The 24,100-nt window shown below is 41.9% G+C and overlaps 1 protein-coding gene across 2 annotated transcripts; it reads left to right on the top strand.

Moving 5' to 3' along the window:
* The first annotated feature begins 371 nt into the window (after positions 1-371).
* Positions 372-24,100, top strand: LOC148029665 (thymidine kinase a-like). Of its 2 annotated transcripts, XM_087685933.1 has the most exons (5): positions 372-1,009; positions 1,109-1,253; positions 1,435-1,556; positions 1,975-2,066; positions 23,769-24,100. In XM_087685933.1, exons 1-5 carry the CDS (start codon positions 510-512, stop codon positions 23,948-23,950), a joined length of 1,041 nt encoding a protein of 346 aa, XP_087542059.1. In that variant the 5' UTR covers positions 372-509; the 3' UTR covers positions 23,951-24,100. The 2 variants fall into 2 exon arrangements, with proteins under 2 accessions (XP_087542059.1, XP_087542060.1); XM_087685934.1 differs by lacking the exon at positions 1,975-2,066 and having other exon boundaries at positions 375-1,009.

Genomic DNA, 24,100 nt, shown 5'->3' with positions numbered 1-24,100 from the left:
AGAGAGAGAAAAAATTAGACATAGGGAATTTGGAAGGAGAGAGAGAGAGAGAGAGAGAGAGAGAGGGGGGAAAGAGGAGAGAGAAAGATGAGAAATGAATTATTGAGCGAAGTTGCCATGTATCGCACGGTAACTTTGCTTGTCGCTTCGAGATTAACGGTCTACGCACGCAGAACGCTAGTTATTATATTATTAGGTAGTATGTGAATGTGAAAGCTAGGGGGTGTGGAGGTTTAGGAGCGTTGTGTGGTTGCCATGTAGGTTCGACTTTAGGCTTGGGAGATGCTTTAATTGCATGCTAGCAGGGAGATCCTTGAATTTTAAAGTAGTATAGATAGTATAGATATAGATATAGACTCTCGTTTATAGCTGAGTTAGTCCAAGGGTCTCCCTTAGAAATAATAGTGCTTTGCGGCAGTGCAATGTTCCGCTCAAAATTTGGGGTCTGGGCCGGGGGAGGAGAGAGCGAACGTGAGAGAGAGATGGTCAAGCAACATCTCTAGACTCTCATGATTGCTTTTGCGTCTCGCGGCTTTCTCCTCCGCAGGTGCCTTCGTGGAGAAAAAACCATGGCACTTCAAGCCCGACTGCTTCACCCATCATCCCCGGACAGAAGCCTTGCCTCTCGACCCTTCTGCCACGGCCTCTCACCTTCAACCAGAAAAGAAGCAGAGAACCCATTTGTCAGCACAAGACCTTGTAGCTATGGTCACAGACATCGAGTACCTCTTGGCTGCGGCATTTACTCAATCGTACGACCAATAGGTGCTCACGAGAGCAACCGTGGAGAGTTGATCATCCAGCGCTTCAGTAGCACTCAGGTACAAGCACTCCAATCAAGAAGCTGTCATGGCGAGGTCTCACAAGAGGACGCTGCAGCAATCTTTGCAGCAGAAGAAGAAGAGACAGTTGCTGGAAGTGGTAGCATACATTTGATTGTTGGTCCCATGTTTGCTGGCAAAACTACTGCTTTGCTGCAGAGAGTATTGGTTGAGATGAATGCAGGGAGGTAAGCAATTCCATCCTATTCCGCCAAGTGGGCATTTTAACTTGCAATTATTGTCGCGCGCTGTCTGTGTAATGTGGCACACTGTATTATCAATGACAGGAACGTTGCAGTGGTGAAGTCAGACAAGGATACACGATATGAACTGGCTGCTGTGGTTTCTCACGATGGTATGAAAATGCCTTGTTGGGCTGTATCGAGTCTTGCAAATTTCCGAGCCAAGATTGGTGAAGAAGAATATGCAAAGGTGCCTCTTTAAGCTTTTAGTGCTCTTGTTTTGACATTCTGTTCATATTGCGTCTGTCATTTCTGTAGGCAAGTAAGTAGGTAGTGCTCTCATAAATAATTTCAGCTCGGAAAGTACATTATTTAATTCCCTCCTCTCTCTGAACGGAAGTCCAAGCTTATTGTGTGGTATGTCTCTGCAGCTAGATGTGATAGCTATCGATGAAGCTCAGTTTTTCAAAGACCTCTGCAGTTTTTGTCAAGCTGCAGCAGATTTTGATGGCAAAACCCTTGTAGTTGCAGGCTTGGATGGTGACTACTTAAGGTCTTGCCATTCGTTTCCTCTTTTTAATGGGCTTTTGGTTCAATATGTGTGGAACACATGCTTGCAATCTTGTCAATAACAGTTGTAACTCTAATGTAGAGATTTCACGCCTTTTGCTTTTATTTTAAGAATACAGCTTATTGTGGGAACTCAAAATAAATTCCGTAAATATTTAAACCTAGTGTTGTCCTCTGTTGTTGATGATGGGCTTGTACAACATTAGCCATTGACCATGTGTGACTTGTTGCCAATTGGGCAGGTGTGACATGCTCTTAAGGCTAGGGTGGTTAAAAGCCCCCTGTCTATGTTTCTCTAATTTGCTCGTATGCCTTGTGTCTTGTCATGTGTGTAGGTTGGACCTCTATGGTTGTTTCATTGGATCAAAGCAATAATTTGCTCTCCATTGCATGGTATGCAGGTGTAGAACTAAGAAAATCAATGGATGCTCATGGGACTCCAAGCTGGACACGTTTACCCCATTCTTGAATAGACCAGTACATGATGCTAGTGGTATGAGTTGTAGACATGGGGGCAACATGCAAGTGGGTGGGGAGTGTCTTGAGGGAAAAAAAGAATCTTACCCGATGCTCGTGTATTAGTTCGATGTTGGCCGATGCCTCATGGTAGCAAACTGAAGTGCACATTAAGTTTAAGGCACAAGGTCCTAATTTGCACAACTCAACAAAAGATGAAAGAGCCCAAAAGTTGAAAGAGATCCTCAAATCCTTATCATAGCAATTGATAGAGATTTGTACAAGTGTGGCTTTGAGAGCCCAAGAATGAACTAGCACCTTGAGTCCATGAAGTTACTTAATTGTCCTTTTTGGGACAACTTCTTTACGCCATCTCAATTTGCCTTGAACAATCTTCACCATGACTAAGCCATGAACACTTTGGTTGACCTTGATCTCACATACACTCTAGCATGTGGGCAATACTCACTCTTTGTTATTGTTTGCAACTCAACGTGAATTGAAGAAGTAGAAGAAGAAGATGTGATGCAATGCACTTGCTCAACCAAGATCCATGACAATGCTTTTCCATGAACACTTTGGATGCCTTTTGAGCTGCCCCTCAATCGCTTTTATTGGCGATTTGACCCCCTTATAGTGATTGTAGCATCTTTTTTTCTCAAATAAACAAAATATCCTTCTTGGTTTTTTGATGTTGTGCCATGCCATCAACATTTACTAATGCAAAGACATGAGAAAATGCTAACATCAATCCAACTAAAAGCATGAATTGCTAATTTTTACCATTGTTGTGACATGTTCATTGCTCACACTATTTGACTCACTTGTCATGGCATCGTTGGCCATGTGGCTTTCTTGCCATATCATCCTACCCTGCTCATGATCAACCAAAGTGGTTATTATTTTTAGGTGCATTACGTTCTCTCCCACTAGAATTGCAGCTATATGCAATTGCATAGCCTTGTGGTTGATTTGAAGCAAGGAAAAGGAGTTTTCATGAAACTGAGACTCCTTTAATAACATTGCCTCATGCATGGGTCAACCCTTAAACTTAAGTAAACATTGAAGCACCTTTCTTTGAGTACTATGAAGCAACACTTGTTTTGGTAGTAGTAATTATTGAAGCTTGTCAATGTCTACTAACTCTAGCTCCTCCTAATCTAGGGTTATTGTAGGAATAGATCCATGAGACTCCACAAGGTTATTTGCAAGTGATTAAAAGTGGTTGACACTAACTTCATGCTTAGGCCACAGAAAAAACCCTTCTATAATCCACCAATGAACTTAGAATTGTGATTAGACACAATCCTTTTCGACAATCCATGCTCTTAGAAGATCTCTTTGATAAATAGTTACACAACCTTCTCCACATCCACATCTAATATGGAATCAACCTCACTTTCTTGCTAAACGTGTCTACCATTGTTAAGGTGACATCACTTTGACATTGCTTGCTCTATAGAAGGCTGGTAACAGAATCCATTGAAAACTCCTCCCAAGGCAAGTCTAGAATTGACAATGGTTGTAGCTTTCCTATGGCATAGGCATCTCCTTGCATAATGATGAATGGCTTGCTTCATCCTTCTTGTTGAGGAGTCATATTCTATGTGACCGAGTGAGAAAATAGTGTTGTTTAGCACACCAAAATGTGCCTTTACTTTTTGGCTAATTAAAACATCCCTGAAAATATGTACTTGCGGTTTTGTATGGTATTCTAGACAATGGAGGATACAAAACTTTTGGCTCCAATAGTTTCTTTACAAGGGGCTTAATGTGCACAATACTCTCAGTCCCTTTGCCTATTCTTGCATCCGCAATTGTTACCATCATTAGTACCCATATTATCTACTGGTGTGCTGTTGTTCGGAGGCTTCCACACCCTATTCCAGCTTTCACATCATCTCCAGTCATTAGGCAACCTGTCCTCTTGCTGTTGTGACCGCATCCACAGCCAAGCAACTTGATTTGCAGTAGCTACATACTGCGGGAAATGCCCCGAAACACCTGTTGGTAAGACTTGAAATGCCTAAACATAAAGCGATGCGCCCGAAACATGTTTCTCCTTTGGGGCAATGGCTGCCACATGCATTTTGACTTGGGGAAATGTTTTGGATACACCTGTTTCCCCATATGCCTGAAATGGTTTTGTTAAAAAAATGTGGCTAAGTTAAGGATTAACATTCAACGTTTTTCATTAATTGTATTTAATGTTTGATATCAAACATTTGTAATGTTCTCGTCTCTATTCTTTTAGTGTTTCTTTTAAGTCCTTTTTAATGTTTCACTTTTCTTTTAATGTTATGGTTTTTAAAGTTTCGGGTCTCTTCTTCTCTTCCCCCCCCCCGTTAATGGATCTTCACAGGACTTCAAGTCATGACCTGTCATGAGGCACAAAAAGGCACAGTGGAATGACACACAAGATATATCAATAAGGAATCTTTATATTCATGATATCGAAAGATATAACATTGAGGCACATCTCATGACTACACCCTCATGACGCCGCACATGTGAGGGTTCATCATTGAGTATAGGGAATCACATGTAGAGTGGAAACCAAGCAGAGCTCAAAGTCACTACTACTCCCTATATAGGTGTTTTTGGCTCCAATGCCATGGTATAGTTACAAAGGCAATATAACAAAAGTAAGTATAAAAATTTTCATAAACAATTTGTCATTTAGCCACAGGCTTGCATTGAGGCTAACTTTCTTTCTTTTTCTCTCTCTCTCTAGGCTCTCCCCCTTTTACCCTCCCCCCTTGATGACGGTGTTTTTGTTTGCCCCTCCAAACCTCCTATTTCCAATTTTGTTTCCCTGTTTCCCTCAACTATGAGCAGCTATGAATCTAGACTCTACAGCCAGCTGACTCCATCCAACCATGCATTCTCATCTTCAGAAGCTCAGTTTTCAGTCACGAGACCAGCTGTGACCTGTCTACAGCCAGGCAACTCTGTTTAGTCTTGTGTTTTGGTCAGGAACAGCTGGGTTTCCAGTCTCACATTCCATGCTGGTCTGTGTTTTGCCATCCAGCAGGTTGTTGATCTGATTTATTGCGTTTTGCATCAGATATTCAGACATTCATCACACTGATTGGCCCTTGGTTGCTGCGTGACATCATCCTCAGCTCTAGTTGGTTGCAACTTCATTAGGTTTGGTGGTATTGCTGCACTCATAATCCCATACATGGATTATGACACTCTTTGGTACTCTCCCTCAGTCCGCCTCCACGAGAGTTGGTGGTTGTTGGACATGAGCAACTTTTCTCATTCATATTCAATGTTCATCCATTCGTCAAATTCTACTTCTTTCCTATTTTTGTGTTTTTGTGTTTTGTGTTTGAGTTTTTGTGTTTTAAACCATTGAAACTCTTGCCTTGTTGCTTTTGCAAGAGGCAATGTCACTCGATATAGTACTTCACAAACTTGTGATATAATATTGTCAATGCCAAGGAGATATGCATCTCTGATGCATTTGTAGGATAAGGCCACTCCATGATTGCCATGAAGTCCTTAGGATCCATAGAGATCACCCTCATAGATTGGTATGCTCTAAGCAAGAGATTGACATCTTGTACATTTTACGTCTCTTTTAGTTCAAGAGAAGTGAAGGTCTTGCAACAATTAGATTGAAACCAACTTGTAGATTTGATCCATAGGGCAGTGAACATAAACTACAACACATACACTATTCAATTTAAACAAGAAAATTAATGACACAGAGAACCCGAGAGCTAGAGTGCTCTTGCACAGTAGAGAACACCAGATTGGCCCTCAAGTGGAGTGTCTCTTATGGTAATATTAAAGATGAACCTATACATGAATCACTTTGAGGCTCGCCTATGGGATTAACATTGTTTTCACATGCCAACATCCTTTTTGCTAATGATTTTTTGTGCGCCTTGCTCTTTCATGTACATGTTTTGCTCCAATTGCTATGTTTTGGATGGTTGTCACCAACCTTGACCGACAAGTTTTGAATTTGTCTCAATTACACACTCTTAACTAGTGTGTCTGCAATCATATAGAGCATTGCAATCACCCCAATGCTGACTTGCATGACATCTAAAATGGATTGATAGTCTCGTATTGTTGCCACATTGCAATCAATGAGGAATTCGCACAAATCTCAGTCGTAGGCCGATACGATTTGTTGAACGAGGCCTCAACCCCAATTATTCAATAAGCTTAGATTTTTGCTCTAACCAATGCACCTTCAAGTCATGTCAAGTTGAAGCAATTCAAACACGTAAACTTGTTGTCCATAAACCTAGTCTTTGACATGCATTTACCTTGAGATTGGATGCTGAATTCAATGCTTTCAGTGGTAGAAAAATCAAACTTGCATGTCTAAATAAATTTGTCCCAATGTCTACCTTGAATCTTCAATGGTTTGGTAACCCAAAAAAAGGGGGCAAATCGGGGGTTTTGGTTGGATTGTCTACCCAAAATGATTGTTTTTTGCAAACCTTGGCCATTGATTTGCTGTAAATAAAAAATTCTAATTCTTATTAGTTGTAAAATAGAGCTCACATAGCTTGAGAGAGAGAAAGGACTAGAAAAGAATGATTCTCGGTTGTCTAACACCTCAGGATGGCTGCAAAACACTCTCGTCTTGTTGTTCATTGCAAAAAATCAGCAAGTATGCGTCTCCGTTTGTGGAGAGAAAAATAATAATCTTATTGCTTGGCTATGGGTAAGACTAGAAAAGGCCAAGCGGTATAGGTGATAGTGCAGATTCCCTACCATCAAAGAGACGATTGTGGAGAGAAAAATAATTATCTTATTGCTTGGCTATGGGTAAGACCAAAAAAGGCGAAGCAGTATAGGCGATGGCTATCGCCTATACCAAAAATGGTCAGGTGGAACAAAAACGTTATTGGTAAAGCAGATTGAAATGAATGGAGAGAAGAAAAGACCACTGTGTCTCCAACGAGGAAGATTCAAGATGACTGTGTCTCTAGCAATATCTTCAAGATGGGATATTGGTGGGGCTGACACTGGATTGCTAAAGCTCTCCAAATTGCTCTTGGCATAGTGATTGTTGTAGTAATAGCGAAAGATTTGACACCCAACCATGTGGTGGATAAGTGTATAGCTGTGTGGTATAAGGACAAGGCAAAAGAAACAATATGCAATGTGAAACTTTCATTAAATTGAAAGTTTGCAAAATGATGTACCGGAGGTGCTTTTGTACAAACCGAGCTTTCATGATAGTGCTTCAAGGAAGATAGCTAGGTCCCTTAAGATTGTCATAAGTAGCAACATGGAGGAGCCATTTTAGGTGAGGTGTAGGAAGATGAAAAGCTAAGGTGAAATGTTGCCCTAGGGTCCAATCCGCACACGAGATACAACACAAGCCACATTCACAAATACAAGGGATTGGACACATTAAACTCGCCTTCCAACCATAGGGCCAAACAGGCTTACCCTAGAAGCTAGCAGTATTTTGCGTCATAACCACATCCCAAGGGTTGGCACCCCATACCACCAATCCACACCATCTCGATGTATAGATGTGTTGGCCAATGGGCCAAGAGTCCAAGAGTGTTGACCGCACAATGATCTCACAATAGGGCCTCGTGTCCTATAAATAGGACTTGGCTGCCCTAAACCCAAAGTTTCCTCAGTGCATTTGCACTAAGCCACTTCATAACCATTGTGACTGATGTTACTAGTGCCCATTCGGATGTCCAAGGATATAACACTTCCCCGCTTTTAAATGATTAATGTCCTCAGCAATATCCTCAAGAATGAAGCTAGAAAAACAACTCTTCAACGAACGTACTGACTTCCAAGTAGCCTCTATCTTTGGGCGGTCTTTTCACTTGATCAAATACTTGGGATAAACATTTGATGGGGTTCTTTAGTCCTAAAGTGAAGAACCAATTCGAATTTGAGTGGAATATATCAATAGTGTTCTTGAGTCGTTCCTCAATTAAAACAATCATTTCACCTTGTTCCATTTGTTCTTTTAAACAACTAATGTGGAACACAGGGTGAACTCAGATTTTCGAAATTAAATCCAACTCATAGAATACACTACTTATCTTCTTGATATGTGGGAAGCGACCGCAATATCTTGAAGATAATTTATAGCACTTGCTGATAGTCATCGAATTAGTATCTACATGTCCTCTTGGATCTCTCGAGGAGTATGATGCTAGTTAGCATAAAACGTGGTATGATCTTGGGCTGTTTTATTGCTTTTCCTTGTAGTCATTAATCTCCTATATTTTTTGCAGAAAGTTGACCATGGATTGCATTTTCACCCCCTTGAGCTCAATGGCAATCAATAGTTTTGGCCCATGATCGCACATAAGCATTAATGGGCTATAACGAGTAGCTAAATGCTTAGCATTGCTATAAGCAAACTCAATCCGAGGAAGACAATGCTCCCAATCACTGTGTCTATGGGAAACACATGTATGCTAACATATTCTCCATAGTTTGATTTGTTTTCTTGGTCTATCAAGATACTGTGCGTAGCAATTGAAGGCATTAATTTGCAATTGCATTTGAGGGGTATCCCATTTTTAAATTATTGTGTCTTGCATGTGAGAGATTGAAGATCCAATTTGAGCCTAGATTATTGTGCAATCAAGGGGCAAATTGTGCCCAAGTAGTGGTGGTCATTAAATGACAACCATTTGTATTGAAGATTGAAGGGGATTAGCCTATATCTCATTGTACTACAACCTTATCAAGGGGCGCTAGTTTTTGGGGCTAATTAGATGTTAGTTGGGTCCAAGATTTATTGGTAAAGTGTGTATTTTCGCATTTGTATTTTTAATGCCTTAGAGCAGAAATGCCATAGCCATAGTCGAGTTAATGCAGGATCTTATGCTTGAATTTCACCCTCAACTTCAACTTTGACCTTGCATCTGAGCATTGGGGCCTTGGGCACATCTAGTTGGCTGCTACACAACTCCTGACTGTACCTAGCGTATCAACCTTGACCATGACCTCTAAGAGTTCAAAATCATTGAGAGGGATAATTTGACTCTCAAGTTGGTTGAGAATCGGTGATTGCTCATTGAATTTGCCCCACTGGCTTATCCAAGCTAGCTAATGATTAACTCACTTTGTTCATGAATAAATTGCCACAAAATTACTTCAATTTTATCCACTAACTTATCTTACAATCCCAATCATCCACCTTCTATGAGTTTAGGTATTAGTTACTTTCTTATGCTCGGCTGTTTGATTCATTTTATAAGAAATCCTAATTTTCATATTTAGAGGGGGCCTTGACTTCCTTGAAGATGAAGCAAGGTGGTGGAAAGAACAATACCAAGACTGAGTTGGATAGTGACGAGCAAAGTAACTTCCCTTTGGGATTGAAATCAAGTTGGCAAAATGCTACCAAAAAGAATAGGTAGTACTATCAACATTTATGAAAGGCTAGCTGTTTTGATGACAAATGTCGATGAAAGGCAAAAGCGCCCAAGGCTAGACCCTCTTTCCCTCGCGAGAACTCAAGCAGAATAGGCGAGGGCACTTTTGCCGCTCCTCCCCAATTGAGAGGGGATAATCTTCCACCCTAGTAGAGCAGATCCATTTCTCACATGGTGGTGGGACCGTTTGCCTTTGTAACACTAGAGGGATTATTTGATTGGTTTGCTAGTGCCACTACTATGGAATTTGGTTCTTAGGTAATCCTTGTCTCCCTTGAGGAAAGAATTGATAAGTCCCCTTTTCTCTTTGAGTTGCCCTCTAAATCGAGTGTGCAACCAAAAGCAAGGGAGTGCACGTTTCCAAGAGATTCTCTAATCTAGTAGATCATGGAGCCTTCCTCCAGTTCAGATGTTGGTGACACTAATGGCAGTAGACCTATCGCACCTCCCACTTGCATGTGTGTGTCAAAAGTGGTGCAACAATGGAAGCATGGACAAGTGCTGAAATAAACTGCTGAACACAAGATAGAAGAGGAAGGAAACAAACAAACAAAAGAACATTGAAAAGAAAGAGAAGTGAGAGATGTGCTTGGGAAATGGAATCCATATATACCAAACATGAGAATGACACGTACAAGAGTGAGTCATTGGTTGCATGGGCACTGACATTGGCTCCTCTCTTCATTAGGAAAACAACCTGAAGAATGACAATAAGTGAATGAGAGGAGGATAAGCCACTGAACAAATAGGCCTAAAATATGCCAAATATGGTAGTTGATTGGCTAGCATTTAATATTGGTCGGCCAACAATAAATGCCTAAATAATCACTAAAATGACCACTATAAAATGCCTAAATTACCCAATAATATCAAGTATAGCCCAGATTCACACATGAGCTAACTAGATTGCTAATACCCTCTCTTAGATCATGAGTGATTTGATACAATATAATGATACAATGATAATCATATATAACAAAGAACCACCAGAGTAGAATCATGGATACCCAAGTAGTGGGTGATCAAGCCACCACCAAGGTGCCTCGGAGAGAATCTAAGGGCAATGTCGATTGTTCTAGCTCTTGAAAATAGAGAAGAGTCATAATAGATCTTAGTGTCTTCAACAATGTCTCGCAGTATCATACAAGACTATCCTATCAAAAATGCCTTTGAGCATATGTGAGATGGATTCCCCGCCTTTGGCCAAGATGGCCAAAGTGTCCCTTGATGTGAGCTTAAGACTAGGAGCCAATTCCACTCACTATTAAAGAAATAGCTTATCATGAACTTGGATGTCAATCCCAGCTCTAGGGTTTGAATCTACCAGACTTTGGTTGTTACGTCAACAATGTTCCTCTCTAGAATCTATGTACTTGTATACCTATATAGATGAGGTGCAACTGTCCCATCTCACCACCCTCTCACACTCCCTCTCTAGTACTAAAGAGTTGTGAGGGATGACCGTAGCACTTGGACTAGAAAGCAATTGAGAAAGGGCAATCAAGCCCTTCCCGTAAGAAGTGGGTTCCTTCTGTGCCGCAGACTTCACCTTGGTCGGAGGATTGGAGTCGGATTTTGAGGAAGAGGATAACATGTCGGAGGAGTCCGTTTCCAACATTTTCTTCCGTGAGGTTGCTAACTCCTTACAGTCCTTCTGCAAGTGACCCTTCTTCCCACAATGATAATACTAGGTCTTTGACTTCTTCCTATCACTCCTCTGTGAAGCTGTAAAGGCCTCATTGGAACTGCCATAATGAGATGAGATCCTCCCTTGTAAACGCAAAGATGTCTCATGCTCAAGTAGCATCGAAGATGTGTAAAGCTGACAGGTGTAGAGGATGTCTGCATCCTCAAAACATTCGTCACTCCATCAATCTTCGAGGGGAGCTTGTAGAGTACCGTATCCACAAGATGTGCCTTTGGAAGGGTAGATTGCATGTGTTGAAGTTGGTCGTGTATTCGTGTAACATGGAGCAAAAATGATTGAATGGTGTCCTTGGACTCAAACTTCATTTGTTGAAGCTATCCATAAAGGGTCACAGTATGCATAGGAGAAGGTGCCTCATACAACATCGGAAGCTTCGACCATATTTAATCACATGGTTAAGTAAATGTTGCACATGTGAGGTGTAACTGGGGCTAGAGTAAATTTATGAGCTTGGGACTTGAGGGAATTACGAGATATTAAAGGCAAAAGTTGCTATAAGCTATGCCGCACAGATGCTTAGTGGTATCTAGTGCTACTTGTTGACCTAGGTCATTCATTTGGCCATAAGTGTCAGTTGATGACATTAGAGAAGTGGCGTTTAATAGTACCTAACGCCAATCTGATAGTCAAAGATGGTGTAGAGACACTCGGGAATGGAAGTTACCTAGTCAATTTAATTATTGGCTAGTCAGATTATTTTTAAAGACACTGAAATAATTATTAGATTAATTTTCAGTATTTAAAGACTGAAAATTAATATTTAATTATGAATAATGCTGGAGAACCATTTGGGAAGGTTGCCACTTGCTAAAAATGCCCATGCAAGATTGAAAAACGTCTTTAAAGGTTGGAGAGAGGCAGTTTTAGTGCATTCAACTTGCAAGAGAGAGGGAGGAGAAGCTACTGGTTTGATTTGCAGCCATTGGAGGATTTCTGAGGCAGCTAAGGGTAGGAGAACACCAATCAACAGCAAGTGATAGCAGCTATAGGTTGTTGAGATAGGGCAGCAACAGTAATTGCTAATTTTATTAAGTTCTTTGCATCTACAAGCTGTTGAGATAGGGCAGCAGCAATAAATGACAGATTTTCTTTAGTTTTTCACGAAGAATGTCTAAATTTTCTCTCTCCTGAGCATTCTCATCTCCTAGCCTTTCTATAGCCTTACTCTGAAGATCATAGCATTGAGATCACCAGGACTGAGAAATTTCAGATTTCTTTGTTGTAGATCCTAATTTGTAGCAAAAATTAGGTCTTAGTAGCAGCCTCGAGAAGCGTGCAAGAAATTGGAAGCTCCAAGACTTGGATTCTACAGGGTGGAAGCTGTTTTCAGTCAAATTTAAGTGGAGGAGCCAACAAATCAATAAATTTGGGGCATTTTCCATCTCCATCAAAGCAGGTGAAGGCCAATTGATTGCCCGAATCAAGGGGCAAATCAGATTGAAGACTTGCTGGTCATTTTGGATAGCAAGGGGAGTTGGAACACCGAAAGGGATTGGGAGAATCCCATTGCACATTAACTTCTTTTTCAATTAAGTTAAATAAATATCGAAAGGGGCGCCAATTTTGGGGCCAATAGGGTGTCCATTGTCTAAGATTGTAAGTTAATTTGCATTTCTCAATTTTGTAATAAATGTTACTACTGTAAATAAGTTATAATTAGGAAATTACCGCCCATCCACGGAAGGAGGGCTAGTTTCAGTCTCTATGGCAGCATTACCCACATGCCCTCCATAACTTCTTATTTAATTAAGTTAAATAAATATCGAAAGGGGCACCAATTTTGGGACCAATAGGGTGTCCATTGTCTAAGATTGTAAGTTAATTTGCATTTCTCAGTTTTGTAATAAATGTTACTATTGTAAGTAAGTTGTAATTAGGGAATTACCGCCCATCCACGGAAGGAGGGCTAGTTTTAGTCTCTATGGCAGCATTACCCACATGCCCTCCATATATTCTTTTTCATTAACATCCATGGATGGATGGGATTGCTTTTTGTTTTACAATGTGCTAGATTTGATCATTCCTTTTGTTTTCCCTTGGGGCATAGATACTAAACATGATCAAAATCCCTCCTTTCCCCTTCCCCCTCTGTAAGGGCTTTGTGGCTATACCATGGTGTTGCTACCGGAAACACCTATATAGAGAGTAGTAGTGACTTTGAGCCGTGCTTGGTTTCCACTCTGTGTGATTCCCTATACCCAGTGGTGATCCCTCTTATGTGTGGCGTCGCGAGGGTGTAGTCCTGGGATATGCTTATGTTGCACCATTCCTTTGATTGAACAATATAAGAGTATACCTTGCTCTCACATATCGTGTTACCTTTTTGTGCCGTGTTGAGTGAGTGAACGAGTGCAGGTGTATCACACTTGGTATTAGAGCAACTCTTGCTCGGAGTGAAAGAGTGCTCATGGAAGCAAGAGAGGAGATCCAACCCCAAAGAAATCATGCTGAATCGACCCACGTTGTGTTGCCTCATGTCGCGATGCTCCACGTTGCGTCGATTTCGTCGTGTCGATCCTCGTCGTGACGACCCCGATACGGTGACCCCGACACTAGCCAACACCGAAGATGTGATGCGGCTTCCTTGTTGTACAACCACCACCCGAAGGTAGAATACAACTTTTTTGCATCGACAACCCTGAAAGTCGAGGCGCAGCACATGGAGGACGACAGAGAGAATACACCCATCCCAACAATGGAAGAGAGAAAGAAGAGCAAAGGGCAAGAATGAAGAGTAGCTCAAGAGGAGGAGAAAGCCGGACCTAGAGAGGCAGTTGGAGGGCATGCTAGGCCTATTAGATTCAATTTGGAGGAACATATAGATGAAAGAAGAGGAAGAGGAAAGGAGAAGAAAACTGGAAGTGAAGTAGGGTTACAAAGAGTGGGTGCTACAATGACAAGAAGAGGAGAGAAGGCATAAACTACAAAAGGAGATGGATAGGTTAGGGAGAGAGGAGACCTTTAGGAGGGCGTAAGATACAGGAAAGGACAAGGAGAAGGTAGTGGAAGCAGAAAGTAAGAAGAAGAACAAGAAGAAGGACAAAAGACAATCATAGAGAAGAGGAGGAGAGCGACAGTTCAGAAGATGACCACAAGTTCAAAATGCCCCAACCCAACAAGTACAAAGGAGAGAGAGACGGGTTGGTCTTGAAGAAATGGTTCACCGAGGTAGACAGATACCAAGTTTGCATTTCCAAGGGTGAGCCCCTCCATCTCTCAATGGCACCCTTGCATCTACCTCATCCCACCATGACCAAGTAGTGCTTCAACTTCGTCCAGTTGTTGACGAAGTACTTGCTGAGGATGATGAAGATCCCATAGATGTCAATGCTGCCATCTTTATAGAAGTGACAAATAATCAGTAAACTTCAATGATAGAAATTTGCAGCCAAAATTTCAACATCCATGTGTCAAAGTTCAATGAAGTTGCAGAAATTTCAACCAAAGTTGAAAGTTCAATGAAATTGTAGAAATTTCAGCCAAAATTTTAACATGAGCGTTGAGAATCGAGATTCCTTGAACCCCACCTAATCGCGGGCGGGAGTCAGGCCAAGCAAGCAAGAGAGGTGGGCCGCACGTGAGGTAGGCAGGAGAGGCAGGCGAGAGCATACAGGGCCTAGGCGAGGCAGGTGTGGTAGGTAGAGTAGGCGAGTGAAGCGGGTGTAGGCGGGCGACAGGCGAGGAGATGCGAGAGTAGGCGGGCGATAGGCGGGAGAAGCGGCATAGGCGGGCGACAGGAGTAGGCAAGTCGTGACACAGGCGGGCGATAGGTGGACGGGAGCAGGTGCGGGAGTAGATTGCGGGCGATAGGCGGGAGCAGCGGGCGACAGAGGCGGATGATCCGTTTTTAAAAAAAATAAAAAATTCCGTTGTTGGAATGGCCATTCCAAACAAGGAACGGCCATGGAAGGGGAGGGAACGGTTAGGGAACGTTTCGCCAGCGTTTCCTGGGCTCGTACCTCTCGGAACGCGTTACTCCGTTTGTATGTGTCGGAACGGGCGTTCCCCGTCTCTATGGCCAGTAGGCTTACTACAACCAATGCTAGTACCTAGCCGACCATGGGATGGAATTAGCATGGATTTCATTGTGGAGCTCCCCGAATCCCATGGATACACCATCATTTATGTAGTGGTGGACTATTTCTCCAAGCAAGCTTACTTCATGCCCGCCAAGCCAACATTGAATGCCAAGGAGGTACCTCGCCTCTTCTTCACACATGTTTTCAAGCTACACGGTCTACCCTTACCCATAGTGTCAAATAGAGATGGAAGATTCATGAGTGACATGTGGAAGCAACTCTTCAAGACCGTGGAAACACAATTGTGATTCTCATCATTCTTCCACCTTGAAACAGATGGGCAAACAAAGCGAGTCAATCAAGGCATTGAAGACTATCTCAGGAGCTACGCCCGGGTGGATGAAAAGGATTGGGCCTTGTACCTAGATGTGTTGGAGTTTCACTACAATAGCTCAATCCACTCCGCTAGTGGCAACACACCCTTTGAATTAGCCACAAGAAAAGAAGTCATCACACCCCTTGCCTTAGCCTCAGACGCGGCCAAAGTTGAAGATCAAGATGTGGAAGAATTCTTGAAGAAATGGTGATACCGCAATGCCGCAGCCAAGCATTGTCTAAAACAGAGTAAAATCAGCGTGACAGAACAAGCCAACAAAAAGTGAAAGGCAATATTCTTTACCAAGGGAGACATGGTTCTAGTTAGCTCCAAGCATATGCCACTCCCAAAGAATACGAGCTCCAAATTCAATCACCTCTACTATGGACCTCACTGCATTACCCAAGTATTGAATGAAGTCACATATAAATTTGACCTGCCAGAAAGTATTTGTGTTCATAATGCATTTCATACTCGACTTGTGCGTAGGTTCTATCCCAACAACCAATGGGGGCACCACATATCAATGCTTCATTCCAGCCGCCCCTTCGAAGTAGAAGCATTTCTTCGGTGTTGGAAACACAAAGGGTACCTTGAGTACCTCACTAAGTGGAAAGGCTGCCTGTTCAAGGAAGCCACTTGGATTTTGGATATGGAGGCTCGCGAACGTGGCAAAGACGCCTTCGCCCTCTGGCTCAAGGAGAATCCCACCAATTCTTCCAATGTCCCTTGAGTCATTCTAATAGAACTCATCATAGGCCCAGTAACGCCTCCACTCCTCAAATGTAATTGAGTGACTTGCATGGTAGTCCCAATAAACCGAAGATTCTCAATTAGTCGAGATGGACAAACATTGACCAGCTTGCTAGAAAAAGTTGTGTTAAGACCTCGGCAGAAACTGGCCAGTTTGATAATAAAGGTTGCATTCAGCCCCTGTGAATGTCTCAAGTCCTAGATCAGTAAACACTAGCTAGCTTGTTAGCAGAAGCTGTGTTAAGACCCCGGATGAGTCAAATAACCTCTACCCTTAGATTGTTGAGGACAACAATCTAGTAAGCGAGGGTGAGTGTAAGGGCTTTGTAGCTATACCATGGCATTGCTACTGGAAACACCTATATAGGGAGCAGTAGTGACTCTGAGCCTTGCTCGGTTTCCACTCTACGTGTGATTTCCTATATCCATCACGAGGGTGTAATCCTGGGATGTGTCTATGTTGTACCGTTTCTTTGATTGAATAATACAAGAGTATACCTTGCTCTCATATATCATGTTACCTTTCTATGTCGAGTTGAGTGAGTGAATGAGTATAGGTGCATCACATCCCTCCTCCCCTCCTCCCCACAAAAAAAGAAGAAGTTTAAAGTGGTTTCATTGCCTTTGTGGGTCTTATCATGCCACTAGGCAACTGACAAGTACCCTTTGTCTAATGTCTTGGTCTCTTTGCGGTAACCCTTTGGGCTCCCTTAGTAAGATAACCATTGCCTGTGTAGTCTTTATAGGTCCTTGGGTAGTTGACGAGTACCCTTGGCCCGATGGCACGATGCCTTGGTTGCTTTGGGGTGGGATGGCTTGGGATGAATATGGGTTGAGCTATGCTTTATAGTCTCTTTGTGGTTCCAATTTTGAGCATGAGAGGGGATGTTGAACTAAGAAATGCATTATATACTGACTCATTCTCATAGCCCCTAAACATGCTTATTGCCAAAAGTTTCATTAAATGACCGCTTTCCTAGAGAATGCCCCATAAGCCAAATCCTAATTTGGGAGGACTCACTCATCTATTAATAGAAGGCAACCTGTCCACTCACCCTATCTTGTATTTTCAAGTTATTCTTTAGTTGGTGCTTGTATTTCCATTGTTGTCTACACCCAAATTACGGGGCTTGATATTTAGTTTGTAGTCTCACAGATCAATAGGTTTATGTATAGGCTAAGCACTAAGCATTGGTATGCAGTGAAGTATAAAACTAGCCTTTCTCCTTAGATAGGGTGGTAAATAACTTGATTAAGTACTAATTACAGCCATAGTTGTCAGGTACGAAAGGTACGATACGGTACAATACGATAAAATACGGTACTAATTGGTATCTTATGATTTTATAAGGTACGGTACGATATTAGTATGAAAAAAAATTAAGATGATTTTTTAAATAACAAAAATCATAAAACATTAAATGATAGACCATAATCTGAGTGCCTCAGTGCTCATCAAGAGAGTCTGAAGATGACTCCTTGGCATCCGATGATGAGACACACTCATACTCATCCTCACGGATGAGGTTACCATCATCATCAAATGATGGCTCCCTAGGTGGCGGCTGTGTAGGTAAGGGGGGGATGTCATCATGAGACACAGGATGTGAGCTACTAGAGCTCTGCCTTACATATGTCTGCAAGCCACTCGAACCACCCCTCCTCGATGATGGAGGGCGTCAAATGACCATGCCCTTGCTACCACCTACTCGAACTCCTCGCCCACAAGCATGCTGACTGCGAGTGTCACGAGTATCTGCTGCTAAAAGCTCTCTATAGAGCTCTGCGAAAATCATCTCCTTCTCCTTGTCCACCTCCTTATGTATACTCGGAAGAGTGTCGCCCGTCAACTTAAATGTATTAACATTCACCTACACAATGCAATGATGCATGTAAGATTGATCATTGTAAATGCTAAAGTCTAAATTGTAAAGAACAAAGTTTAAACTTCAAAATTCAAAGTTTAAAAGTTAAAACAACAAATTTTAAATGTTATGGTTAAGTGTTTAAACTTTACCTGCTTTGCACTACCCATGCTCATCATAGCCCTCATCATGCGTAAGTTAGTGTGGCAATAGACTAGCCGCTCTAACTGTCGTGTGCTAAGCCGATTACGAATCTTTGTGTGAATGAGAGAATAGACACTCCATTTCTCTCATATGCACCCGAAGAGCAATCCTGGGCAAGAACCCTCATGGCTAAGGGCTGAGGGGTCTCTAGTGCGTATCCAAAGTTTTGTCACCAAATTAAAGGCTTCACAAGTGACTCTCTTCTCTAACAAGTGGGAGAAGCAAAAATCACATGCCCTCTCTGATCTGCATAGTATCCTAGCTCCTCTAGCACTGCAGTCTAAACGCAACTCTCTATCATCCATGACCGCTGGTGACTTGTAGGTCGGATGTACCAATGCAGCAAAACCATGGATGTTCTTATGCATCCACGCCCATCTCCTCTTTGCTATCTCTAAAACATGTGCACGTTGCGTCTCTGTGATCACTGTACAAGCACGTGCCTCTGCCAATGCCGCTCTAAAGAAGTGAACGAGAAGGCCCATGGTGGACCCCTCGCAATCACTCATACGTAACACCCTATAAAAAGGAGTCACGACAATGACAGCGGCATGGACTTTTTGCCAAAACTGCTCATTAAGGCATAAGCGCTGCATGGCTTTGGCCTCCTCTGTCTCATGCTCATCCCACTCATTCCATAGAGTGGACACCATTGTCTAGCGCAAAGTGAACCGCACCTCATAAAGGCGCTTCAACAATAACCACATGTAAGCAAAGCGAGTTGAAGAAGGCTTCTTCAACTCCAGTGTGCTATGCTCACGATACATTGCAAGCACCTTTACCTTTACCGTGAAGAATGTGATAATTGATGTAGCTTTGGGGACCACTCTCTTCACCCACTTGAGCTTCCCAATGTTCTCCATGAGCAAGTCCAAACAATGACTTGCACATGGAGTTCACGCAATCGTAGGGAACGTGGCCTCAAGCAAGCGGCCTATGCGCCGACAATTCGATGCATTGTCGGTAACAACTTGCATCACATTTGAGGGGCCCACCTATAACCACAAATTACAAATTACAAGTTATGTATAAATTAAATTTTAATCATGAATCATGATATTATCATAATGACAGAAAGCGAAACAAATTTAAAATGCAAATTGCGACGTATATCTCAATGATAGCTTGTTGAATGCGGCGGTAGATGAATGCGCCCGTCGTTTTTCTCCCCCTCTTGCCGGTATCTATTGCTCGCAAAAAGTAAGTGCAAAGTGGACATGAGACGAGTATGTTGATGATGCCCCATTTCTTACGATCACTCCACTTGGTGAGAATGGAGCAACCATATTTTATCCATGCAGCCTGAATAGGATCAAGGGCTCTATTAATCCTCTACTTCTCTTCATCAATCTTTCTCGTCCTCATGTCGTTGTATGTGACACCGGTCCATCCTTCACATGGACCCACATTGGCAATGGCTTTTACCATATTCTTCCATTGCTCTTGCTTTAGGACATTGAATGCAAGATTGCACTCAATCACTGTGCGTGCAATTTCAATGTCCGCAAGTCGTTGCCTTTCTCTAAGAAAGGCAACCGATCCACGCATATGATCGGGAGCTTGAGAGAGAGACGATTGTCTCTCCGGCATCGCATGAGCCTTCACTCATTGTTTTTTACCGGAGCCGAATGCAGATGTGGAGCACCCCCCAACCAATGGTAGAGGCCTCTCCTGCATCGGTTGAAGATACACCCATATTGGATGCTTCCTCGTTAGTAGGCATAGGAGTTGGTTCCGATAAGCCACTTCCTCCTCCTCTTGTGGATCCCCCTGTTGCAAATCACATTAGCAACCTCTCCTTGCTCTGTAACAGCCTCCTTCTCTTTCACAATGGTTGGAATAGACTCCACCACTCCCTAGAAACGTTTTTCCCACTTGTATGTGTAAGTTTTGCCAAGTGGCAGCCTTGTAATTCCATTTTTCAGCATTATTCAGCTTATTAAATTATTTTTTGAATTATTAATTTAAAAATTAATCTAATAATTATTCTAATGCTAGAAAAATTAATTTCATTAGCTAATAATTAAATTGGCTAGGCCAATTTGTTTTCCAAGTATCCCTGAGCAATTATTAGCCCTTAGACTAGCATTAATTAATTAATTAATGCATAGTTTCCAATGTCACCATTGATATTAGTGGCCAATAAATTGGTTTAGGCCAAAATTTGACACCAACTATCACCTAGTACTTGTTAGGTATAACTTATTACAACTTTTGCCTTTGGCATCAACTGATATCTCAGAGTCCTAGGTCTCACAGTTAAATAATTGACTTGCACCTCACACGTGTAAGTCACATTAGCACATTTGATTAACTTTTAATCAAATGCTGAGCAAAGCAATAAAATTTCATGTCCTTGCGACAAAGTGAATCTTTCAGTACTTAAGTGGTACTTAGCGCCTTGGGCTGCTTTCATCCCAATGGGGGATCATTACTCCGAGATTTATATGCTTTTTAAAATTTTGACTGGGTTGATTATCATGACACTCATGTATCAATGAGTGGTTTGCTTCATGCTTGGCAACTCATGTATATGGTGGTTGAGTAATAAGTAACCTAGTATGGCCACTTCTAGTTGTGAAGCTGAGTACAGGGCAGCTTTCATAGCTATGGTTGAGTGTGTTTGGCGTAGATGCCTTTTGTTTGATTTGGGTGTTGTATAGTCTTATATCACCACCATCTTTAGTGATGGTCGAAGCACATTGGCAATTGCATGGAATCTAGTGTTCCATATATATACTAAGCACATGGAGGTGCACTATTATTATGTCATGGAGAGACTACTCTCTATAGGAGAGATCAGCTTGGACATGTGCCAACATCGGACAACCTTGTAGATCTTTTTGCAAAGGCTTTGCCTTGTGAGAAGTTTGAAGCTTTTTTGTAAAGCTTTGGGCTTACTTCACTTTTTGGATTGATTGAGTCCACTGGCTTGTAACTTTCCTACACATGAGTGCTAGCTCTCGTTCATTGCATCACTCCTAGGGGGGACTTGCTACCATATTTTGGTAGTGATGCGTGTGAACATACTGACCACCGGGGTATGTTTTTTTCTCACTTCAGGAGGTTTTGTTTTCCCTTCAGCCTTGTATATATGGCTATTCACTTTAGGGCATACTTAGTCTTGTAAATCTTCTTCTTACATACATCTCAATACACTTTGAGTTGTGCTCTCTCAAGCTTCCCCTTCTCCTAGTTGTGTACTTGCATTCTTGCTAACCTAAATCCAACAAAACCAAGAACAAATCCTAGAAAAATACAAGGATATTTTCTGAGTCAGGTATCATGCAGTAGCTCTCATTCAAATATTTCACCCTATTGAGTGAGGTGCCTCAAGACTTAACAAAGAAAAATGTAGAAAGCAAGTGGAAGACCTCCTTAGTGAATGGCTTTCTTTGGCTTTTCTTGTTTCGGAAGAGGATGTTGTGTAGGAGGTGTGCATTGATTGTGGAGTCCTCAACAAGACTACTTAATCGAGGGCATTCATTAGATTTCTTGTTTAGGCCAAGGATGAACATTTAAGAAGTGCCTTACCGAGCCCTTAATAAGACTATTGAGAAAAGTTGATGTCATTTTGGATGGATTAGAAGGTTCAAAGATCTGCTGCATTGATCTAAGGAGTGATTATCCAAGCCAATATTTGCACCTTTTATTTGTTTTTGTGAGGTTTTACCTGTTCCTATTGGATTTATTGATGCACCAAGCACTTTCGATTGAATGATGGAGTGTATCTTTAGAGATCTTTGATAACACTTTTTTGATGATACTCTTAATATTTAACAATAATCACTGGTAACACCTAGGTATTCCTATGGGACTGTTGTGAGAAAACAAGCTCCCAATGAATGATCAATAGGGTGAGCTTTTCATGCATGAAATAAATCACCTCGGGCATATTGCCTTCTTTGGAGGCATTTTGTGAAAAAACAAGTTCCCAAATAATGATCAATAGGGTGAGCTTTTCATGCATGAAATGATAATCACCTTGGCATATTGCCTTCTTTGGAGGCATTCATGAACTTGACAAGATTAAAATAAATTGAGAATCATGAGTTGTGATATTGAGGGCTGAAACAGAAGTGCTATTGAGGACCCCAAAATGTAACTGTGTTACAAACATGATATTGTGTGGGCCTTGCTTTGACAACAATCTCTTCCATATGGAAGCGATGAAGATACTCACATTGGAAGAAATGCTACAACTTGAACTTAAAAGCAGGTCAGATAGTAAAATAAATGGTTCCCAGCTACATCACATGAGATCATCCACAGCTAGCAAATTCATTTGTATTGTCTGGAGAGCTAGGATCTGACAGAATATTCAATAGTGAAGCCCTTCTTTGCTGTTGAGATTGCCATGCATAAGTGCTAGCTCCTCAGTACTGAAGTTCTCTTCTACGTGAAGATTCTGCACAAGAATAGGCTTGTTGAAATTGGAGGTTCATTCAGCATCCAATGTTTGCTAGCTATAAGAGCTGCTGAGTGGTGGTCTTGTAAGGTGCAGGGCACAGTCTGAACTCAGCATGTTTTATAATCAGCTGCTGAAATATGATGTGACATTGAGTTTCGTAAAGTGGGATATGGAAAGTGGCTAAGGTGCTGTTTGTCAGAGTGCAGTGAATGCAAAAGCGTATGGACAAGACTGAAAGACAATGAACACAAGAGAAGAGGGAGAGAGAAAAGAGAGTAGAGTGCACAAATCTGCATTAAATGAATGCTGAAATGAAGAAAGCAGATGTACAAACGGGCTGTCAAGGTATCTTTGCAAGCTGATCTCTCGCCCCACTTGAAACAGACAAGTAAATGTGGGCTGGCTGAATATAAATAGCTAAATATAGGCACTGAAATGACCAGGTCAGCCAGCTAAATCTGGCCGGCCAGCTTCTGAATATTTGCAGGCTGAATATAAATAGCTAAAAATAGGCACTGAAATGACCAGGTCAGCCAGCTAAATCTGGCCGGCCAGCTTCTGAATATAGCGGACTGCACATAATAAATGCAGAAAATCTGCGATCTGCCCCAGAGGTGCCACATGGCACTGCCCCCTGACCACAAACTGTCCAACCTGCCTGGAATAAAGTGCCTGCTGGAAAATGCCCAAACTGACAGGAAACACGTAATTGTGCATGAGAGAACTAACTGTACGTACAACTGTAGCCTGACAATGCCAGTCCAGGGGATGACTGAATCTCTAACACTGTTACAGCCCTGCGGTTCTTGTTCACTTCACATAGATGCTCAGTCTCAATTTCTGCAGTAGAGGCCTTTTGCCTGTATCTGTACTCCAGTGTTTTGAACAACTTTGTCACATCCATTTTTACTTCAGAAAAGTCTGCTTGTAATAATGCATTTGTAGTTTAAACATTTGAGCTTGACAGTCCACATTTCCTTGTGCTGAAATTTTTTAAATCATTTTACAGAAATAGGTTTGGATCCATTCTTGATCTGGTGCCTCTCGCAGACAGCGTGGTTAAACTATTTTCACGTTGTGAGCTATGTGGCAAACCAGCATGCTTCACTTTCAGGAAAACAGATGACAGGAACAAAGAAGTTATCGGTGGAGCAGATGTCTATATGCCAGTCTGTCGTCAACATTATTTGAGTGGTCAGGTGGCAATGGAAACAGCCAGAAAAGTCATAGGTATTCAAACTGTGGTATCAGCACGATTTAGTAGCATGTCAAGCTAACAAAAGACCATAAATCAATCATTGCACTTGTACCATATGCAGAGTAAATTTATACTAGTTAATC

This window comes from Lygodium microphyllum, chromosome 10 (genome assembly GCF_053477565.2).
Source record: "Lygodium microphyllum isolate KBCC chromosome 10, Lygodium_microphyllum_v1.1.10, whole genome shotgun sequence".
In the NCBI taxonomy this organism is placed as follows: domain Eukaryota; kingdom Viridiplantae; phylum Streptophyta; class Polypodiopsida; order Schizaeales; family Lygodiaceae; genus Lygodium; species Lygodium microphyllum.
This window is presented reverse-complemented; position numbering and strand designations above follow the sequence as displayed.

What these genes read in the sequence shown, in the direction of transcription:
- LOC148029665 (XM_087685933.1), top strand. Translation starts at nt 510, where the DNA reads ATGATTGCTTTTGCGTCTCGCGGCTTTCTCCTCCGCAGGTGCCTTCGT. An exon ending in GTGAAGAAGAATATGCAAAG is followed by an intron (nt 1,254 to 1,434) that starts GTGCCTCTTTAA and finishes ATGTCTCTGCAG; the next exon opens with CTAGATGTGATAGCTATCGA. An exon ending in TTGGATGGTGACTACTTAAG is followed by an intron (nt 1,557 to 1,974) that starts GTCTTGCCATTC and finishes CATGGTATGCAG; the next exon opens with GTGTAGAACTAAGAAAATCA.